This window comes from Puma concolor, chromosome C1 (genome assembly GCF_028749965.1).
Source record: "Puma concolor isolate L17-30 chromosome C1, mPumCon1.1.hap2, whole genome shotgun sequence".
Taxonomy (NCBI): Eukaryota; Metazoa; Chordata; class Mammalia; order Carnivora; family Felidae; genus Puma; species Puma concolor.
The window spans coordinates 62,101,468-62,126,027 of NC_141674.1; the positions used below are offsets into that span (position 1 = coordinate 62,101,468).

General features: G+C 35.4%; 1 protein-coding gene across 5 annotated transcripts in view; it reads right to left on the reverse strand.

Annotated features, from left to right (window-relative positions):
* Positions 1–24,560, reverse strand: part of LRRIQ3 (leucine rich repeats and IQ motif containing 3) — a 257,386-nt gene that overhangs the window by 191,144 nt on the left and 41,682 nt on the right. For all 5 annotated transcript variants that reach the window (XR_015254801.1, XM_086717280.1, XM_086717282.1 and 2 more), the window contains one exon: positions 2,573–2,706. Coding sequence is in view for 4 of the 5 variants with exons in the window: in XM_086717280.1 (XP_086573406.1) it covers positions 2,573–2,706 (134 nt within the window). In the remaining variant the exon portion in view is untranslated. The remainder of the gene's footprint in view (positions 1–2,572; positions 2,707–24,560) is intronic.

Here is a 24,560-nt window from a genome sequence, read left to right on the forward strand (position 1 = left end):
TCCGTGAGTTCGAGCCCCGCGTCAGGCTCTGGGCTGATGGCTCGGAGCCTGGAGCCTGTTTCCGGTTCTGCGTCTCCCTCTCTCTCTGCCCCTCCCCCGTTCATGCTCTGTCTCTCTCTATCCCAAAAATAAGTAAACGTTGAAAAAAAATTTTTTTTTTAAATTTCAAGCAGTTTAAATGCAGTTTCCAAGCAAAGTGCAAAGTATTTGGCTGTGGTGAGATACCTCTCATAGCTAGAATTAGACATATGATAGGACTAATCACTTGTACCTTCAGGTTGGGGGAATCCATAGGCAATTCTCAGAGTAGCTTTGCATGTTTCCCACTTCCTTTCCGTTTTCATTTTCCCATAGATTAATCCAGATCTACTTTTCTGATTCTAGTTTTCACAATCCATTTATTTATGTATTTATCAACTGTGCAAAGTATGTTTTGAACACCTAACATATGTCAAGCACTCTGTTATATGCTAGAGATTCAGAATGTACAGTACATCTGGAGATATAGATAATTATATAGACAACTGCAATATAGCATGGTAAGTGCTAGTGATAATGACAGTACGTTATGAACATTGTAGGGGCAAATATCCCAGCCATTTGCCCTAAAAAAAACTAGGAGCAATTGAAGGATATTAAGTTGGTGAATCAAATCAGATTTATATTTTTGAAAGATTACTATGCATATGCTGTCATAAATGTAATTAAAAGGGAGCAAGAATCAAAAAAGAAAAGAGGGGCGCCTGGGTGGCGCAGTCGGTTAAGCGTCCGACTTCAGCCAGGTCACGATCTCGCGGTCCGTGAGTTTGAGCCCCGCGTCAGGCTCTGGGCTGATGGCTCAGAGCCTGGAGCCTGTTTCCGATTCTGTGTCTCCCTCTCTCTCTGCCCCTCCCACATTCATGCTCTGTCTCTCTCTGTCCCAAAAATAAATAAACGTTGAAAAAAAAAAAAAAAAAGAAAAGATACAGAGTATGTTTCCCATGGAATCAAATAAAGCAGAGAGCACAGATATAACAACAGTGATGATATTTAAAATATAGCAGCTAGTAAGATTGAGCTATGCTTTATATTCATGATTTTAATTCCCACAAGCAAAGAGTGAAGTAAGTCCTGCTTTTAGCCCCTGCTCTCTACCATTCGACATATGAGGAAACTCAGGCTCAGAGCAGTTAAGTAAGGGGACTAATGGAACATCATTTTAAAGAGAAAAATAATCAAAATCAGTCTGCCTTGAACCACTGTGATCTATTACCATTACTGAAATCTCTTTCCACAAAGCTCATTCAAACTCTGTTCACACATACTAAATTTTCAGAAATTGTTTCCATGCACAAGGTTTTTATCTCATGCTACATGAGTATTAGAGGAAATCTTGATCTAAGAGAGAAAAACTCAATCTGGGGGCATAAAGACAGGTCCCTTTCATTAGACACTTATTTCATGTAAAATGCATACTAAATTTAAATGGAACATGAGATAGAAAAAATATGTACCTATCAGTTACTGCCTAAAAACTTTCCCACATCTTTTATTCCAAATCATTTTATGTGCCCCCACTTTTGAGCCCACTCTCTGTTTGACTTGGTTTGAAGAGTAAATGGAACTTCTTCCTCAGAAGAAGGAAGTTATGGTCAGATTTGCTACTTGTCCCTCATACTTACCTCTTTATAGGCGCTATTGCCCTGTGATTTAGCACATTCAGGCTAATGCAGGAGAACATTCTCTCAGCCTCACCAGAGAATGTTGAATATCATTTCAGTAGAACTTTCTAATTTTGCTTTCTCAGGCCATGCCCACTGCCCAACTCAACAACTATTTAATCCTGCCTATTTTTCAGGGCCAAATTTCATTTCTGTCTTCTGAACTCTGCATTTAGCATCTGGAGAGTAAATTATATGAGAATGTTCTATTATTTTTTTCATATGTTTGATGTTTGGCATAACTAATACAAATAAGTTGACAGTAGAGTATCCTATCTGATCTCCCCAATTAAAATGCTGAGAGATGTTTGCAAGAAAAGTTTTCCTCTGTTTGCAAATGCCAGCCATTGGAAAGGAATATAGGAAATGAAGAGAGAGGAAAAGACAGCTAACTAAAGGGTATGTAGATTGATGTGGTAGCAGATGTTTCAGAAAAATTATCTTCACATCCCCTCAAAATATGAAATATTCATGTTTCATGATTTATATTTCTATTGTATCCCATTATATAGTATATGGCTTATATTTCTATTACATCCCATTATATGAGAGAAATTTAATATGTTTTTGACTGAAATATTTAAGTTTAATAAAAAGAAAACTAGCAGAATTACTCCAACAATGATTAATAAAAACCCTATTGATTAGCTGTTTATATGGTAAATTTAAAATAAAAAGTAAAATTATCAATTTTTATTATGCTAAATATTATAATATTACTACAGAGTATATGGTGTTTTCTTTAAAACAAGTTCTAATAGTCAATAAAATACTATTCTGATAGAGAATACAAACATATATATTATTAAAAAATTGACTTATCACTGATTTTATTATCTTATTTTAATATTCAAATAGTAAAGAAAACATACCTCATTTTTTTTCTAACCAAGAAACCACGTATCCATCTTTGAACAATCAAAACTGGTGAATTATGAGCCAGAATTTCATTAATTTTTGAAACAATATATTTGATATTATTAATTTCATCACCATAGGTTGATCCCTGTATGAAGAAAATACATTTAATATTTATACTTCATGTAAGAATTTCCAAGGGATATTTTAAAGTTGGTAGTCTAATAATATAAACTATTAAAATGTTCACAAGTGTCCTGTAGGTATAATAGTAAAATAAATACATTTTCATATCTATTTCACTAGATCATAAGATCAAGAGTTAGTAGAACAAAATAATTTCAATCTTCTATACAAAATGCAAGACCCATGATGATAAATGTCTCCATTCTAGATTTTTTTTTCCAATCTGATATCATAAGTATAAAATTTTTACTATGATCAAGTTGGTCTTTAAAAGGTGGTGGCAAGAATAGGTATTCAATGAAAGTCTAAAACTATTCTGTGGATTCACATAGGAAACTGACAGATGTTGGATTCACAGAATAATTTACAGTACTTCAAAATTTAGTTGCAGCTTAACTAGAATATTGGACACTTTTATTAGGATATAGCTCATCCCCTGAAGAAAAATATTCTATACTGTCTTTAAAGAAATTATCTTTAAGGTCTCTGTTCCTGCAAAATTTTAGATTTCGGATTATACACTCCCTATATCCTTATTGATCATTTAAAATTTTAGATTTCGGATTATACACTCCCTATATCCTTATTGATCATTTGACTAGTTAGAAGTAAAGCTACTTTACTTATGTCTTAAATGTAAGGATTATATACTAAAAACCTAAAACTTATATCGTTTTTAAGGCACCTACCCTGAAAATTATCAACCTAATCACTTCATGTCCCCTTTTCTGCCTATACATTCAATCAGCTATGTACTGCCAGGAAAAAAAAAAAAATCACAAAACATTGCAGATTAGTGCTACTTCAAATTTATATTTACAAATATTCATTGCTACTAATCAAATGCTTTACTTGGCCCTGGCTCACTTCCATTCCCAACAGGAGATACTGCAAACATTCTGTACTCTTCTCAATACTCTTTAAGCCTTTTCCCTAGAACTCCCTAAATACCTTTCCCAGATGAAACAGGGCCATCAGGTCTGAACTCCATCAACTAACCCTCCTCCATTCCTTAAATTTAATTATACTCCCATTTATCTATATCCCTATGTATTCTGAATAGAAGTGCCTTCTACTTAGTCTTAAAACAAGAAGTATATCCCTTCCTATCCAAGACAGGCACTCCATTGCTGTTAAGTCCCATCTATCTCTGTTTCACTATTACTTATCTTCTACTGGCACAATCCCTTTACCTATTAATATGATGTAGCCTCTCCCATCTTTAAAATTCATTAATTCAAATGAACTAAAAATTAATTAAAATAAATTAAACTTTAAAATGCAACCATATAAATAATCATACACATCCCAACCCTCCATCTTTTGTATTTAAGTTTCATTAAGAGCCTAAATTCTTGGGGTGCCTGGGTAGTTTAGTTGGTTAAGTGTCCAACTTTGGCTCAGGTCATGATCTCACAGTTCATGAGATTGAGCCCCAGGTCAGGATCTGTGGTGACAGTTCCGAGCCTGGAGCCTATCTTCGATTCTGTGTCTCTCCCTCTTTTTGCCCCTCCCCCACTCACACTCTGTCTCTCTGTCTCTCAAAAATAAATATTAAAAAATATATTAAAAAAGCCTAAATTCTTGGATCAGAATTCCATATTTGCTGTACCTACCTTCTCCTTTCTTGTACCTCAATCTACTGGATTTTACCTCTACCAATGCACCCGATACTTTTCTTACATTGATTGGATATTCCTCCTCGAAACACTACCCTTGGCTTCTATACAACACTCTTCTTAGTTTTCCTAGAATTCTGTTTACTTTGGACTTTTTAAAGACCTATCCATTCATTGGTCTAATTTCACACTGAAAGGATTCTCTCATTGTGTTTTCTCGAGTGAACACACTCTCTAGATGGTTGTATCCAATTCATAGCTTCAGTATATATCTATGTGCTAATGACTTTCAGATTTCCAGCTCTAGGACTGAACTGTCTACAGAGCTATAGAACAATATGATTAAACTGATATCCAGTTAAATTCAGCTTTCCCAAACATGAATTTTCCTTTTTGAACTGCCTTCTTATATGCTTTTAGTAAATGGCACTAGTGCCCATAGTTACCTAACTCAGAAAGCCTGGAACTACCCTAATGCTGCTAGATCCCATATATTCAACATCCCAATATCTACCTGACTTCTCTCTTTTCTTCTAATCTCTGCCATTGCTTTACTTCATGTCTTTATCACTTAACTTACTAAAAATGTCTTGACATCTGAAATAATCCCCATTCCCCCACTCCCTTTGAACCACAATAAGCACTATTGCTAGAGTGAACTTTCTAAAATGCAAATCTGATCATTTGGCATCCTTGCTTCATATATTTCACTGGCACATCACTGAAAGCACACAAAATCCTTGATTTAGTATCTTCTCACCTCAATCTCACCTCCCTTCGCCATACATAAGATACCTTCACCTCAATCTCACCTCCCTTCGCCATACATAAGATACCTTCCAAAATGGCAATATCCAACCACTTATACCCCTGAAAATTACATAATAATCAAACCTCAATGCTTTTTACAGGTACCATTCCAGTTTCTTGACTGCCTTTCTCAATTACTTGTCTCACTATCTTAGTCTTTTGGAGATTCAATTCTTTCCTCCAAAAAGACTTTATTGACATTGATCTGAGTTCAATATCCTTCTATAATATTATCTTGTGCAGCAACTCATTTGTCACACTTGACAATGTTGAATTTTACCTGAGCCCTGTGATCCTAGAAAACAGAAAAGGTTAAGGAATTTCCTCACCCAGTCCTTTCAGAAAATGGTTTACTCCAAAAAAGCACCCTTCCCCCATATTATTACTTAGATAGCATCCATGGATGCCCCTCTAGCGTACCTATGACACGGCCCTGACACAGACTCTCTAAATTCTCACTTGCCTTTTAATGATTAAACTACTTTGTCCCCACTAACCAATCTTTGGCTAAGATCCTCTCTGTCCCCTAGGTTTCTGAACTTTGCCCACCTTCAGCCTGAGCCACCACATAACCCTCTCTTAACAGCTCTTCCTGAAATAGGCAACTCTCAACGTAAAACATTCTTTGATTTACAGTCAGATCATGCCACTCTCCTTCATCCTACTTATCCACACCAGTTCTTTCCAGTCTTATTTACTCCTCCCAATAAAAGAAAAAACCTTCGATTAACCTTAAAGACGTTTGCAGATCACTGATCAACTACAGTATTCCCCCTATTGCACCAGCCCCTTTCCCTCCCTTGTAATAATCCTTTTGAATAAAGTCTCTCCTAAGTCCTGATTTGTTTTTTATTGATGAGTTTATGCTACACACAATTATTGATCTTCCCCACTTGCAATATAACTCACTAAGTTTAAGAAATCTTTCTTTATCCTATATCTCTAAGACGAAGTAAACTACTAGTCCATAACTAGCATTCAATTATTAGTTGACTATTAAATCACTATGTAATAGCAACTTATACATTGTCATATTTGTTCTCCAAGCTTAATTTGGTATTATCAACCTATTTTTGTAATTCAATTCTTGTCTGGCTGCAATAATATCATATTCCTAATTTTTCTACCTTTTAAATTTTTATTTCTCAGTATGTTTGGCTGGTTTCTTTTCTTCTTCAAACTATTAAAATATTGGTATAATTTAGGCTTGCTTTTGTTTTTCACCTCTCTGCTAATTCTCCTTGAATGATCACCTTCCTTTCTACATCTTACCATCTCACATATGCTGATTATCCACATAGCTATAACCCCTATTAGGAATTACCTCTTAAATTACAAATCTATAAAATTCCAATTCTATTTCTCTACTTATATGTCAAAAACTGAAATAATTATCTCACCCATTTCAAAACATCCCCAATCCATACCTCATACTGCATTACATATATAGTCACTGAAATTATTCTTCACCTTTTCATCTAAATAATAAACCCACACTCCTCCCTTCCCCTTACCATCTAATAAATTCACTAATTTCTATCAAAACAGTATCTCTTCAATCTGTTCCCTATAATCCATACCCTCTACTAATTTAAGAAATCAGTTGTTATAAACCAGGGCCTAGTCCTCACTGATTTCTTTATACTGAATTTGCCTCCACTCCAAAATTACAGAATACATGATGATTTTTCTAGTATGAAAATTGGATCATGCTACATTGTTAAATATTTCCCCAAGACCTTACAAGATAAAGCCATCTCCCTAGTATTACACATTACACCCTTTGTTATAATACTCCTGTTTTTGTAACGACATGCCCAACTATGTCTTCTAAACTATAAGAACACTAAGTTACTTGTTGTCAGTTGATTATGCCAAGCTCTAGCCTCACCCCTGTGCCTTTGCAAATGTTTTTCACTTTGCTTCACATGCTCTACACTTGCCAACACCTCAACTTGCCTAATGATATATTAAAACATCTCATCTGAAGTAGATTTTTGCTTTTTCCTTCTTCCATGACTAGAGAGCTGAACTTCAACAATTTTTAAAGAAAATACATGTTGTTCTTTCCCAACTTTGCTCCATACTAAGATTCATGACATTACATACATATATATGTATATATATATATATATATATACATATATATACATATACATATACATTATATACATATATATGTATTTATATATACATATATACATATAATATATTATATATATATAGAGAGAGAGAGAGAAAGAGAGAGATATCTTTGATTATTGCTTCTCATTTTGTTTTATTTTCTCTACTAAAATTCCTATTTATGTATAGTAGATATCCTGGAACTTACCTCCATGGTTATTTTTTTCTCATCATTTTCATGTATATATTCTTAATTTGTTAAAGCTATTCTGTCAAAGGCCATCTTTCTCCTACTGAGTTAATTATTAGCTTGTCAACTACTCCAGTTAAGTTATGTGGCTGAGACTCATCTCCTTTCTGAAGCTCCTGACTGCCCTATCACAAAGGAGTCCTACCTCATTATCAATATACTATTCATTGTAACCCTGCCTGTTAAAGAGAAAACCACAGGCTCAAGATAGAGTCACTTGTGCCAAGCCAAGTTACCAAACTAGGGCTTAATACCTAATCTAATTATAGTTTTGGCCTCCCCCAGAAATGTAGACTTAACCAATCAGGAATTTTCTGGTCAGCACCAATGAGGTAATCTGTCACATGGGCCCTCTCCATATCCCAAAGGAAGATGAGGTAAATCTACCTAATAAGACCCGCTGCCTGCTCTTCTACCTATGGAATGGTGATCTTACCTGGAACAATGCTTTCTCTTTGCTAATAACTTCTTTGCCCCACATTCCTTCCTATAAAAACCTTCCATTTTGTTCAACTCCCCTTTGGAACTCCTCCATACTTGCTAAATGGGATGCTGCCTGATTCATGAATCACTTAGGAAAGCCGATTAGATCTTCAAATACACTCAGTTGAATTTTGTCTTTTAACAAGCCTCTACATGAAATTTATTCTGTGACTTGTAACAGTGGATCCTATCTGCCACTGAGAGTCTCCTCTACTTCACATAGTTTTCTTATATGTATGAAGAATGGCATAAAGCCAAGCTGAGCTAGTTTCTACCTTTGACTTGGTCTCAGTCCCATCTTCATTATACCTGAAAAACAATCTTCACTATGATTAAAAGCACGTCCATGAAGCAGTCTTCTATTTAAATGTTATCCTTTGTCGGTTACTAGAATAGATGTGATTTCCTCTAATCTTTGTTTCTTTATTCATTGCATTTGGGCTCATGGCATATGTATGAGTGTGCGTGTGTGTGCATGTATGTGTCTTCAGGGTAGCAAAATATGCCATCCCAAAATATCACTGTAAGAGTTCAAGACATATCTCGCCAAATTTGCCCCTGTGGTATACTGATTATTTTGAGCAGTAATCAAATGCAGGGAGAGGCTTTGCCCAAATATCTAATTAAGGACAGATCCTTTAAAAGGCATTCAATTGCTATAAATTCACTCCCCAGGAGTTTCATCAACAAAGGAGACAAACTCTTACCACAAGAGAGTAGATTAGGAGAAAAGAGTAGGAGAGGGTACCACACCCAAAACTTTGTCATTAACTCCCACCTATTCTTTTAAGGACCCATTTATCTTTCCTAAAAATCATTTACTCTCTCTCAAGTGGTCTACACCTCCCCCCCCACCTTTCTCTATTAAGATGGTACTGAAGCATGAAGTCTAAGCTATCTCAGGGAGTTACTCATTTTTCCCTGGCTATCTCCCATGTATAAATGAGAGATACACATGTTAGTAAATGTGTTTTCTCTCTTGTTAACTGAATTTTATTACAAATAAAATTTGTAATTGAACTCTGCCATGGAGGTGGAGTTCATAAGTAACAAGGGAATTTAGATGACTAGGCTTAAAAGTGGTCCTGGTCAGATGCTATAGTTGTCACCAGCAGAGAACCATTAAGCTCACACTATAGTTTACAGCAGAGTTCCGCTTCCTGCCAAAGCATGAATAATTCTTTCTCTTTAAAGCGATAAAGTGGGCAGGGTTAGTGTCCTTGCCAGAGAACAAAGAGCCTCTAGACAATAAGCTTTCTGATGTTCTAAAACAATTCTCTTATAAAATGCCAATGAAGATATCACTGCAAACTTGTACAAATGCCATAAGCCATTTGATATCTGAGGACAAATGGACATATCCTGTTTCTAAGGGAGTGTAATGCATCTCCTTCACTAGAGGACTGATGGCTCTAGAGGAAAAACTGGGTTTAAATTCCATTTCTACCTCTTACTGGGGTAAGTAACCTGTCTCACCTGTTCATCATCTTTAAAATAAAGATAAGGATGGTACTACCTCATTGGGTTCTTGTGAAGGAATATTTGTAGAGCACTTAAAACAAAGGCTCAAACATTTCAAGCATCCAAACAATGTTACCTGCCAAGAGTTTTACAGTCATACTTAAGGTGATATAGTGTTTTAGAGTTCACAAAGGATTTCTATACACCTTATTTGATACACACACACACACACACAAATTAGTCTAAAGGAATTTACTAAGCAATTTATCCAAACTAACACAATGTAAAATTATGAAATCAATAAATTAACTATGAAAGACAATGAGCACTAATATTTTCAGTCTAATAAAGGGAATTAAAGTATTACAGTAAAAGTTTGGCAAAGAACAACATATGCTTAGGCAAAAAAAAATTCAACAATCAAGAAAACAGATGGTACAATACTGAAATATCAATACTCCACAGCTTGCTACTGTAAACCTGGGATGAAAATGTTGCTAACTCTGGTATAAACCATAATGAAGCATTTCAAAAGAAGAGTAAGGACTTTTATATGACTCACATGGAAAAGAGTACTTTGTGTTCTAACAGGAAGAGTAGTTTAAAAAATAAATTCCAAAATTATATTCTATTCCTTTATAATTATACAAAAAATAATACCAATTATTTTGATATTCTAAATATATTCAGGTTTACTTAAATTTGTTTTTTTATCCTATTCCCATATTTTTATTTATTCTATATGTATCTGATCCCCAAGGTCTATCTTTTTTTATTCCATTTGTGATTTTTCCCATCAGAATTTCCTAATTTGGCACATACTTTCCCAACATATTTGAAAAATGTAAATCATACTAATCCCACAAGTATTGATTGTAAAAAGAACAAACCCACACAGTTTTTATCTTTTTACTCCATAAAAAATCATATCATGATGGGGTTTGGGAGTAATGGTGGGGCTCAGACCCAATGCCAAGAAAGAATCCTTGAAGACACACATCTTTGGTGCAAAAAGGTGATTTTATTAAAGCACATGACCTGTGGGCAGGAAGAGCTACACTGGGGTTGTGAAGAGTGACTGCTTATATACTGTGGAGTTGAAGTAGAGTCAAGAAGTTTCTCAAAGGGATTTCCATATGCTAAAGAATATTTACAGATTACTAGAGGCCTAGTTATTGTCAAGCTAAGGCTATTTTTCCCTCTAGCAAAATATTAACATGAAGATAGTAGGGATTACCTGGAGACTAGGCTATTGAGATATTTGTAAACTGATGGAGACTTTATCAGTTTAACCATTTGTTTTCCTCTCTCCTTTGTTCTTGGGCAGCTGGGAGTGCCTGAGGAATATCACACATATCCCATCTGGGGATGGGGGGTGGTTTGCAGGCGTCAGCTTGCCTTATGCTCCCTCATCATATCATACACATGATATACTCACTTTAATAATCACATGAAAATGGAAATCTAGTGTGAAACTCTTCACACTAAGATTTTTATTATTTTAAATCAGTATTTCTTAGGATTACTTGGTAAACATTTTAGAAACACTCTTCAAATAACATTTAGAATCATAATAACAGTGTAGAAATTTCAGGGAAGAAGAAAAGCAAATAGAAAAAAAACCTACTAAATTTCCACCAAATTAACTATTATCAGTTTTTAAACATTCATTTCCAAATACTTTCCGACTCTAACTTATCTTTTCATTCATCGAACAGACTGTTTTACAGAGAAATAAAAACTTTTAATTTTATCATTTTTTCCTTTTTAAAGATTATGCTTTTTGTGTCAGGTCTCAGAATGTTTTTCCTATTCGTAGATCCCCAAAATTTCCTTAAATTTTTTTCTTCCTAGAAGTTTTATAGTTTTACGTTGTACATTTAACTCCCTGATCCATTTTGAGTTCATTTTTGTATGAAGTGTGAAACTTAGGTTGAGGCTTGTGTTATGTGTGTGTGTGTGTGTGTGTGTGTGTGTGTGTGTGTGTGTGTACCCAATTACTCCAGCAACGTTTATTGAAAGGTTATATTTTGTCCATCAAATTACTTATACATTTGTCAAAATTTGGCTGAACATATTGTATGAACCTATTTTTAGGTTTTCTGATCTGTCCCATTGATCTATGCCTCACCAATACCATTCAATCTTAGTTACTGTAGCTAAGTTACTCTAGTTTCCACCCCTGGAATAAGCACCATTTGCTCATAGAATATAGTTATTTTCATACATTGCTGAATTCTATTTGCTAACATTTTGTTAAAGATTTTTATGCTTCTTTTCATGAGGAATACTGACTGATCTGCAATTTTCTTGGTTTTGGTATCAAGCTACTATTAACTTTACAAAATAAATGGCAAAGTGTTCCTTTTTATTTTCTAGAAGAAACAGAATAAAATATTAAATGTTTGGAAGAATTCTCCAGTGAAAGTATCTGGGATTGAAGATTTCTTTTTCTTTCTTTTTTTTTTTTTTTTTTGAGTTTTAAAGTTATGAACTCAATTTCCTTCATAGAGGACTATTCAAAATTATCTATTTCATAATGGATGAGTTCTGTTTTTTTGTTTTTTGGCATAAAATGGTTTATTCATCTAAACTGTCAAGTTTGTGTGTATAGATAGCATTTTTGTAGTATTCTCTTCTTTTGATGTCTGCAAGGTCTGTAGTGATATCCCTTGTTTTGTTCCTGACGTTGGTAATTTGTGTCTTCTCTCTTTTCTTCTATGTCAGTCTTGCCAGAGGTTTGTCAATTTTACTGATATTTCAAAGAATCAGATCTTTGTTTTACTAATTTTTTTTTTTGGTTTTTTAGTTCACTGACATCTGTTCCTCTCTATATCACTTCCTTCCTTTTGCTTACTTTGGGTTTATTTTACTTTTGTTTTTCCAGGTTCTTGAGGGGGGGATCTTAGACTATTGAGTTGAGGATTTTCCTTTTGTCCCAATATGCATTTAGAGCTAAAAAGTTCCCTCTCAGCATTGCTTTAGCTGTGTCCCACAAATTTTGGTAGATTGTATTTTTAACTTTTTTTTTCTCTTGAGACTGTATTTTGAACTATAGATTTATTAGAAGTGTGCTGCTTAGTTTCCAACTGTTTGAGGATTTTCCTCTTATCTTTCTATAATCAGAGAACACACCCTGTATGATTTTAATTCTTTTAAATTTGTTGAGGTTTGCTCCATGAAACAGGAAAATACCTACATATGATTGGACACACAAAAAGTATGTCTATCCTGCTACTGCTGTGTGGAGTGTTCTATAAATGTCAGTTAGAGTTTGTTAGTTGATAGGTTTGTGGAGTTTTCCAAGATCTAGTTGCTCTAATTGTTGACAGAGGAATTTTGATGTCCCCAAATATAATCATGTATTTATCTATTTCTCATTTCACTTTTATCAACTTTTGTTTCACAAATTTGTACTTCTGTTGTTGGTGCATTCACAGTTAAGGTTACTGTCTTCTTGGTGGTTTGCACTTTTTATCATTATATAATGTCCTTGACTATGATAACTGTCTTTGCTCTTAAGATTAATTTATCCGATATTAAGATAGCCAGTCAGTCCTATTTTACTTTGGTTACCTTTGGTATGATAAATCTTTCTCCATTCTTTTATTTTCAATTTGCCTATATCATTATATTTTAAATTTCTTGTAGACAACATGCAGTTGGATCATATTTTTAAATCAACTTTGCCAATATCTGTCTTTTAATTAGTGCATTTAAGCCATTTAAGTTTAATATACATTTTAATGTAATTACTGATAGAATAGGACTTAAGTCTGGCATTTTATTTTACATCATTTTGTGTTTTCTGTTTGTTTTCTCCATTTTTTATCTTTTCTTATTCTTACTTTCCTACTAAAGAATTTGAGAACTCCTTTTATATGTATCTATAGTGTTTTTTGTGCATTTTTTTTTTTTTTAAGAGAGAGAGCATGAGCCAGAGAGAGCGGCAAAGGGAGAGACAGAATCTTAAGCAGGCTCCACATCCAGCATGGAGCCTGGGGGGCGGATTGGGGGGCGGGGAGTGCTTGATCCCTTCACTGTGAAATCATGACTTAAGCCAAAATCAAGAGCCAATCAACGGAGTCACCCAGGAGCATCTGTGCATTCTTTTTTAGAGCTTTCTTATACACACACATACATACACACACACAATCACAGTCAAATGATGTCAACAATTTACCTGTTCACGTGAGGTATAGAAGCTGTACCTTCCTTTACAGCTCTCCCTTTTTAACAATTTTCTTTCTAAGTTTTTTTAATGTTTATTTATTTTGAGAGAGAGAGAGAGAGAGAGAGAGAAGAGTGAGAGTTTGGGGGTGGGGGCAGGCAGAGAGAGAGGATGACAGAGAATCCAAAGCAGGATCTGCACTGTCAGTGCAGAGCCCAACTAGGGGCTGGAATTTGAAATCTCAAGATCATGACCTAAGCCGAAGTTGAGTGCTTAATCAACTGAGCCATCAAGGCACCCGTCCCCTTTTAAAAATTTTCTAAAGTATTTCCTATACATATATTTAGAATATTAGACAGTGTTATGATTTATTAGATATATGATTTGCCAATATATTCTCCAATTTTGTCAATTGCCTTTCATTTTGTTGATAATTTCCTTTGCTGTGCAGCTTTTTAGTTTGATGAAGTCACACTTACTTGCCTTTGCTTTTATTACCTTTACTTTTGGTGTCAAATCCAAAAAAAAAAAAAAAAAAAAAAATCACTGCCAAGACTGATTTCAAGGAACTCATTTCCTGTTTTTTTTTTTTCCAGTTTTATGGTTTCAAAGCTTAGTTTCAAGTTTTTAATCAATTTTAAGTTAGTTTTGTGTATGGTACATATAAGGGTCCAGTTTTTCCCAAGACTATTAAAATGAAGAGACTGTCCCCTTTCCATGTTGTATATTCTTGGCTCCATTGTTGTAAATTAATTGACCATATATTCGTTGGTGTACTTCTGGACTCTATATGGTTTCACTGATTTGTGTGTCTGTTTTTATTCCAATACCATACTATTTTGATTACTATACCTTTGTAATATAGTTTGAAATCAAGAGACATGATGCTTCCAGCTGTGATCTTCTTTCTCAATATTGCTTTTGACATTTGGGTTCTTGTAAGGTCCTATATGATTTTTTTTCAATTTTTGTGAAAAATGTCATTGGAATTTTGATAGAGGTTGCACAGAATATGAAGAATGTTTTGGGTAGTATGGACATTTCAACAATAATTCTTCCAATTGATGAACATCAATTATCTTTCATCTATTTGTGTCATCTCCAATTTGTTTCATCCATGGCTTATAGTTTTCAAAGTACAGGTTTTTCACATTGTTAAATTAAATTTATTCCTAGGTATTTCATCCTTTTTGATGCAACTGTAAATAGAATTGTTTTCTTAATTTCTATTTCTGATAGTTTATTGTGGTTTACAGAAATGCAAATGATTTTTGTATATTTATCTTGTATCCAACTTTAGTAAACTCACTTATTACTTATTAGCTCTAAGAGTTTTGGTGGAGTCTTTAAGGTTTTCTATATACATCATGCCTTCTGCAGTCAGTTTTACCATTTCCTTTCTGATTTGTATGACTTTTATTTATTTTTCTTGCCTAATTGGTCTGACTAGGATTTCCAATACTATGGTAAATAAAATTAGTACGAGTGTGTACCCTTGACTTGTTCTTGATCTAAAGGAAAACATTTTAGCTTTTCATTGTTGAGTCAGATGTTAACTTATTACATGTTGGCTTGCCACATATTGCCTTTATTATGTTGAGGTATGCGTCCCTTGTGTGCCAAATTCTACATTAAGGCTAATACAAAGGTTTTTGTTTTATTCTACTTAATATATATTGGCTTGCATTTTACTTTTACTTTTTCTGTATTATCTCAATTTTTGGACTTGATCTTACTATAGCCACATTGATTTTGGTTTTTACACATAATAAATTTATAATTATTTTATTTACTTACAATCATACCACATTTGTAAATATAAATATATAGCAATTTTTATAAATATACTCTTACTTTTGACACTGTAATGATTTTTTGTATGTCATATAGGCTATATTTTTATTCTTTTTTATTTAAAAAATATAAATTTTACAAACATTATTTAATCTACATGATTTATTAAGTCAAGCATAAATGCACTGTTAAAATTTATTTGGTTGTTATATTTAGGCATTTTTATTTTTCTTTTGATACTTACAGTAGAATTAAGAGTAAAAAATGCATGCTAAATAATTGATCTAAAAATCTCTACCTTAAAGTAGGAGCTAAGATGACAGAGTAGTAGGAGGATCCTAGACTTGTCTCATTCCTCCAACACAGGTAAATATCATATCATTGTGAGTACCCAAAAAATCAATCTGAGAACTGACACAACAAACTGCACAACTAGAGAGAGAGAAGAGGCCACATCGTGGAAGGCAGGAGTTGCAAAGACATGATTTAGGGGACAAAAAGATTGTGGGTGCTGCTGAGGGGACGAAGCCCTGGTCACGGAGAGAGGTAAGAGAGAGAGTAAAGCACACAGGGGATCACACACACACACACACACACACACACACACAACACCTTCCCAAAGCCACTGACTGGGAAACCGAGAGGGCCTGATTTTCCTGAGTTTTTATAACCAGCAGGGCTCAAAGACTGGAGTTTTAGAGTTCAGACACAGGGAGTGGCTGGGTGTGGATCCCTGAGGGCACTGCAGTGCTCCTGTTGAGGAGGGCAGATAGTCTGGGGGCAGATGGTGCAATCTGAGGACCCCCTGGGACCGACTGGGAGAGACATTCCCCCCTTCTTGGAGTGCATCTGAAAGAGGTGGCATTGACTCTCTGGGGGAAGGAGAGGGAGGGTGCCATTTCCCCTGCCTGACCTTCAGCATAGGCACTGAAACACCTGCTAAGGGTGGCTAATCTGGACACTGTCTTTTTGCTGCACTTTACTCCAAACTACATGCCCCTGTGCTTTGGTAAGACTGCCTTTCTGGGATGATCCTGCATCAGTCCCAGCACATTGAGACCCTCTTCCAGAGGACCAGCATGAGTCTCTGCCACACCAGGTCCTTAAAGATTGGAATTTTAAACCTCAGCCAGCCTGGCTGGGATAGAGCCCAAGGTGCACTGCACTGCTGGGTAGGCAGGTGGCCTAGACACAGTGTGAAGGCAATGATCTGAGGGAGACCTGAGAGGCATGAGGGGGAGAGTCTTTGTTCTTCTGGGAAGGCTACTTGGACAGGGCCGGGTGCAAACTCCCCTCTCTGTGGACTAGGGAGTAGGCTGGTCCCATTTCATACCCCCCTCCCCCATCTCCCAGCATAAACTAACTTCAGTAAGCAGCACAGTGCCAACACTGGCAGCCTAAACTACTTACACCAAGCCTTGTCCCCCTGGCCTCTACTGGTGCTGCTCTTCTCCAGCAGGTGTCCTGAGAATTAGATCAGTGGGTCATTCGCCCAGAAGACCAGCACAAATCCCCCACATGCACCATGTCTACTGACCACAGAGTTCTACAAAGCTTCAGCTCTACTAGAAATAGCATCAGGTCTCTTTTACCAAGCAAAATGGAGCACACCTAGTTAAAACTCACCACACTCTGGCCAACGTCCAAACAGTCCCCATTGCAGGCAAAAGGAAACTGCAGAGTACTGACCAAAGGAAAGAACAGCCAAAACACAACAACAGAGTACACACAGCATACACCAGAGACACTTCCAGAAGCACCAGGCCCTGGACAGTATAAGATCTCTTCTTCATAAAGCCATTACTCTCAGGAGCATGAAACATAACAGGCTTTCCTAACACCGAGAAAACAGAGACCTAGACAAAATGCCAAGATGGAGGAATTCATCCCAAAAGAAAGAACAAGAAAAGGTCACAGTCAGGGATCAAATCAAAACAGATATAACTAATATGCCTGATCCACAATTTAAAGCCACACTCATAAGGATACAAACTAGGCTTGAGAAAAGCATAGAAGACACTAGGGAGTCCCTTACCACAGAGATAAAAGACCTAAAAATTAGTCATGCCAAAATGAAAAATGCAATAACTGAGATTTGAAACCAACTGGATGTAATTAACACAAGAATGGAAGAAGCAAAGAATAAGCAATAGAGAAGACAGAATTGTGGAAAACAATGAAGCTTAAGAGAAGAGGGAAAAAAAAATCTTGGATCACAAATGTAGACACAGGGAACTCAGTGACTCCATAAACCATTATAACATTCATATCATAGGAGTCCCAGAAGAAGAAGAGAGGGAAAAGAAGCAGAAGGTTTATTTGAGGAAACTAGAGCTGAAATTTTCCATAATCTGGAAAAGGAAGGAGATATCAAAATCCAGGAAGTACAGAGAACTCATACCAAAGTCAACAAAAGCAGGCCAACACTAAGACATACTGTAGTTAAATTTGCAAAATATAGTGATAAAGAAAAAGTTCCTAAAATCAGCAAGACAAAAGAAGTCCTTAACTTATAAGGGAAGACAAATAAGGTTAGCAGCAGATTGCTCCACAGAAACCTGGCAGGCCAGAAGGGAGTGGCATGATATATTCATTGTGCTGAATGGGGAAAATCTGCAGCCAAAAATACTCTATCCAGCACAGTTATCATTCAGAATAGCAAAGAGAAAGTTTCATGACAAACAAAACTAAAGGAGTTTGTGGCCACTAAACCAGCTTTGCAAAAAGGGACACTTTGAGTGGGAAATAAAGACCAAAAGCAACAAAGACTAGAAAGTAACAGAGAAAAAGTCCAGAAACAACAATAAAGCAAGTTAATACAATGACACTAAATTCATATCTACCAATAATTACTCTAAATGTAAATGGACTAAATGCTCCAATCAAAAGACATAGGACATCAGAATGGATTAAAAAAAAATAAGACCCATCTATATGCTGCATTCAACAAATTCATTTTGCACCAAAGAAAACTGTAGATTTTTTTTTCTTTTTCTTTTTCACCTTCAGATTGAGAGTGAGAGGACAGAGAAATATTTTACCATGCAAATAGATGTCATTAGAAAGCCGGAGTGACAATACTTACATCAGACAAACTAGATTTTAAACTGAAGACTATAACAAGACATGGAGAAGGGCAATGAATCATAATAAAGGTGTCTTTCCAACAAGAAGAACTAAAAATTATTAATATTTATACCCCCATCTTGAAGGCACCTAAATATATAAAACAATTAATAACAAACATAAAGAAACTCATTGATAATAATACAATATTAGTAAGGGATGTTAACAACCTACTTACAGCAATGTACAGATCATCTAAGCATAAATCAACAGGAAACAATAGCTTTGAATAATATACTGGACCAGATGGGACTTAATAGGTACCTTCAGAACATTTCCTCCCAAGCAACAGAATACACATTCTTTTCAAGTGCACACGGGACATTCTCCACAACAGATCATATACTATGTCACAAATCAGACCTTAGCAAGTACAAAAAGATTAGAATCATGCCATGCATATTTTATGACCACAATGCTATGAAATCTTAAGTCAATCACAAGAAAAAATTTGGAAAGATCCCAAATACATGAAGACTAAAGAACATCCTACTAAAGAATGAATAGGCCAACCAAGAAGTTAAATAAGAAAGAAAAAAATACATGGAAACAATTGAAAATGAAACACAATGATCCAAAACCTCTAAGATACAGCAATAGTGGTCATAAGAGAGAAATAAATAGCAATACAGGACTATCTCAAGAAGCAAGAAAAATCAAATACACAACCTAACCTTACACCTAAATGGCCTAGAAAAATAACTAGCCCAAAGCCAGCAGAAAAAGGGAAATAATAAAGATTAGAGCAGAAATAAATAATATAGAAACAAAAACCCAGTAGAACAGATAAATGAAACCAGGAGCTGGTTCTTTAAAAGAATTAACAAAATTGATAAACCCCTAGTCAGGTTTATCAAAAAGAAAAAAGAAATGACCCAAATAAATAAAATCACTAATGACAGAGGTGAAATCACATTCAATACCACAGGAATACAAACAACTATAGAAGAATATTATGAAACATTATATGCCAACAAAGTGGACAATCTGGAAGAAATGGATAAATTCCTAGAAACACAAACTACCAAAACTGAAACAGGAAGAAATAGAAAACTTGAATACACCAATAGCCAGCAAAGAAATTGAATCAGTAATCAAAAATCTCTCAAACAAAAGTCCAGGGCCAGATGGCTTCACATGGGAATTCTACCTATTCCCCTGTGAGTTATTATCAATTTTTCTCAAACTATTCCAAAAAATAGAAATTGAAGACAACCAAACTCATTCTACAAAGTCAGCATTACCTTGATTCCAAAGCCAAAGACCCAAGTGAAAAAGAGAATTACAGGCCAATAACCCTAATGAACATGAATGCAAAAATTCCCAAAAAAATACTAGCAAAATGAATCTAATAGTACATTAAAAGAATCATTCACCAAAATCAAGTGGAATTTATTCCTGGGTTGAAAGGGTGGTTCAATATTTGCAAATCAATCAATGTGATATACCACAGTAATAATAATAAAAAAAAGAACATACGATTCTCTCAACAGATGCAAAAAAGCACTTGACAAAGTACAGCATTCATTCTTGATAAAAACCCTCAACAAAGTAGGATAGAGGGAACATACCTCAACATCATGAAGGCCATATGTGAAAGACCCACAGCTAATAATCATCCTCAATGGGTAAAAATGGAGAGCTTTTCCTCGATGGTCAGGAATAAGACAGGGATGTCTACTCTCACCACTGTTATTTAACATAGAACTAGAAGTACTCACATCAGCAATTAGATAACAAAAAGAAATAAAAGTCATCCAAATCAGCAAGGAAGAAGTCAAACTTTCACTGTCTGCATATGACATGATTCTACTCTACGTAGAAAACCCAAATGACTCCACAAAAAAATCACCAGAACTGATACACCAGAACTTAATTCAGTTAAGTTGCAGAATACAAAATCAATGTACAGAATTCTGCTGCATTTCTACACACTAATAGTGAAGCAGCAGAAAGAGAAATCAAGGAATTGATCCCATTTACAATTACACCAAAACCATAAGATACCTAGTAATAAACCTCACCCAAGAGGTAAAAGATCTGTACTCTGAAAACTATATACCACTGATGAAAGAAATTGAAGACAACACAAAGAAATGGAAAAACATCCCATGCTCATGGATTGGAAGAATATTATGAAAATGCTATACTACCCAAAGCAATCTATACATTTAATGCAATCTCTGTCAAAATACCACCAATATTTTTCACAGAGCTAGAAGAAACAATCCTAACATTTGTATGGAACCACAGAAGATCCTGAATAGCCAAGCAATCCTGAAAAGGAAAAACAAAGCTGGAAGCATCACAATTTTAGACATCAAATTATATTACCAACCTGTAGTGATTAAGACAGTATGGTACTGGCAGAAAAACAGACACACAGATCAATGGAACATAACAGAAAACCTGGAAATGGACCCACAACTATATGGCCAACTAATCTTTGACAAAGCAGGAAAGAGTATCTAATGGAAAAAAGACAGTCTTTTCAACAAATGGTGTTGAGGAAACTGGACAGCAAAATGCAGGATGAAACTGGACAACTTTCTCATACCATACACAAAAATAAATTCAAAATGTATAAAGACCTAAACATGAGACCTTAAACCATCAAAATCCTAGAATAGAACACAGGCAGTAACCTCTTTGACATTGGCTGAAGCAACTTCTTACAATGCACTGGTTCTGATGAGCACTGGGTGTTGTATGTTAAATGATGAATCACTAAATTCTATACCTGAAAGTAATATTACACTGTATGTTAACTGAGATTTAAATAAAAACTTGAAACTAACAAAAAAAATCTCTACCTTGAACTATTCTGTACTGCATTTTTAATGCATTTTTCACTGTGCAACAAAAAGTATTAAGTGCCTTCCAAAAATTTCTTCCTTTCTTCCTTATTAATAGAACCTTGGTTTTGTTTAACAAATAAATGTGCCTAGATAAAAATACTCATCAAGCCAGATTTCCTTCTAGTTAGAGGCAGCCATGTGATCTAGTTCTGATGGTAGAAGGCTTTCAGGTGGGACACCGGGTGGAGCTATTATTTTCAGACTTAGCTAACATATGCTACCTACCCTTCCTTTAGTTCCTACCAATCCCTTCCTTTTGACCTAAGTCTTGACAGAAGAAACTCATGGTCTTTGAGGGAATCCATTCACTAAATAGCAGAGCAAGATGCTAGAATAAACCTTGGTCCTTCATAATTTCCTTGAGAAACTACACAGAACTATCTGAACTTTTTGTTACATGAGAAAAAAATCCCTTTTTAGTTAGGTTTCTATCACATAAAGACAAACACAATCTGAATTGACAGCATTGGTTTCTTGCCCAGATCACTCCCATCTTAAAAATGTTTTATGTATATATAATGATTAAAAAATATAAATCCCCTCATTATATGCTTTTAGATAACTAACACTTCAAATTTCTAGTTTCATTTCATATAGTAAAGAAGAACATACGCTTTCCCTTTTTCAAATTGTAAGTATTTTCGAAGTAAACCCAAAAAACAAAGTTCTACAAATCATTATATGTCAAAATTAAGGACAGACAGGGTCATTCTAGTTTTATTGTCTTATAAGACACAAGTTTTAATCACGTTACTAGTTTGTTTAAGAATTAATAAATTCAGGGCGCCTGGGTGGCTCAGTTGGTTGAGCGTCCGACATCGGCTCAGGTCATGATCTCACGGTTTGTGAGTTCGAGCCCCGCGTGGGGTTCTGTGCTGACTGCTCAGAATCTGGAGCCTGCTTCAGATTCTGTGTCTCCCTCTCTCTCTGCCCCTTCCCTGCTCATACTCTGTCTCTCTCTGTCTCTCAAAAATGAATAAACGTTAAAAAAATTTTAAAAAAGAATTAATAAATTCGTTTCTGCATTAATGCCCTCCTGATAAAAGAATAACACTTATTGAAAAAGATCATGTGATCTTTATAAGATTCTTTATTTTCAATTTTAATAGTGTTTTTACACTCAGTAAGTGCAAAGAAATGTTTTGAAATATATATTTCCAACATTACTAAATAAATTTATACCCTCATAGATTGTCATTCATTCAAGTGTTTTATATTGCTATAAATTAAATAATATCTTTCAATAATCAAAGAATAATAAAAACAATATTGCTTATAGCAGAAATAATGAATAAAAATGTATCAGTAAACTGAAAAACTATCATTCAAACATATTTCTTTAAATCTCTGCAACAAAATTCTGCCATAATTTGGTGTATCCATAGCTCTTTCAGGTTTACTCCATTTGTGATGCCTTCCATTCATGTTTTCTAGACAGTGTTTTTATTTTTGTTTCCAATTATTCTATTTCTGATATTTTCAATCTTTTTTTTAATGCTTATTTATTTTTGAGAGAGCGCATGCACATGAGTGGGGGAAGGGCGGGGGGGCGGGGAGCCACAGAATCTGAAGCAGGCTCCAGACTCTGAGCTGTCAACACAGGACCTGATGTGGGGCTCGAACCACGAACTGCAAGAGCATGACCTGAGCTGAAGTCAGATGCTTAGCCAGCTGTGCCAACCAGGTGCCCCTCAATCTCTTTTTTTTAATTAAAATTTATTTCCCTCAGCTTAAAAATATGTGGAAGTTAGTATAATCTCACTTTTAAAAACCTCTCCCATTAGTCCTATTTCTGGCAGGTAAAGCATTATCTTCCCTCTGTCCAAAATTTTCCTGGAAAAGTTTCTATACTTAGCAATTACATATTAACCCATTACAATTCCATATCCATTCCCGTAAGTTACGGAAATTCCAAAGATGCAACCTCTTCAACAAAAGGTTTTCAAACTAGTTCTGTATCCATAATGTTCCTTGACCTTTTAAAACATCCTTAATTTTTTTTTAAAAAATTTTTAATGTTTTTTATTTATTTTTGAGACAGAGAGAGACAGAGCATGAGCAGGAGAGAGAGAGGGAGACACAGAATCCGAACCAGGCTCCAGGATTTGAGCTGTCAGCACAGAGCGTGACGAGGGGCTTGAACTCACCGACTGCGAGATCATGACCTGAGCTGAAGTCAGATGCCCAACCGACTGAGCCACCCAGGCACCCCAAACATCCTTCATTTTTAAATCATTCTTTTCTCTTCACCCAAGTGATAATAAGCCATATCTCTGTTTTTCCTTCTACCTCCTGGAATTAATTTTCTGTTATCCTCATTGGTCCCCCTTCTTTCTAACCATAAAGGGAAACTGCCCCAATGCTTTGTCCTTCGGTTTTCATACTGATTCCTTTATTTTCCTGTGACAGCTTGGCTTCGGTCATGCCCTCAAACAAATGACTACTGAATTTACATCTTAGACCTGGAACACTATTTCTGAATTCCAGTTCTTCATTTCCAATGCCTGGTTAATATCTCCATACCAATATCCTGCCTCAATAAACATGACCAAATTTAACTTTCTAACAAAACTCTTTGAATGCCACCATTTCTGTACACTGTTACTTTTTGTCTCAGTTACCCAAGTTCAAAATACCAAAAGAGTATTTTCTCACTTCTTATTCTTATCTGCCCATATTTGGTCAGTTAAAAAAAACCCTGTCAGAAACAACCAACAAAACCAAAAGGCAACCGACGGAATGGGAAAAGATATTTGCAAATGACATATCGGACAAAGGGCTAGTATCCAAAATCTATAAAGAGCTCACCAAACTCCACACCCGAAAAGCAAATAACCCAGTGAAGAAATGGGCAGAAAACATGAATAGACACTTCTCTAAAGAAGACATCCGGATGGCCAACAGGCACATGAAAAGATGTTCAGCGTCGCTCCTTATCAGGGAAATACAAATCAAAACCACACTCAGGTATCACCTCACGCCAGTCAGAGTGGCCAAAATGAACAAATCAGGAGACTATAGATGCTGGAGAGGATGTGGAGAAACGGGAACCCTCTTGCACTGTTGGTGGGAATGCAAATTGGTGCAGCCGCTCTGGAAAGCAGTGTGGAGGTTCCTCAG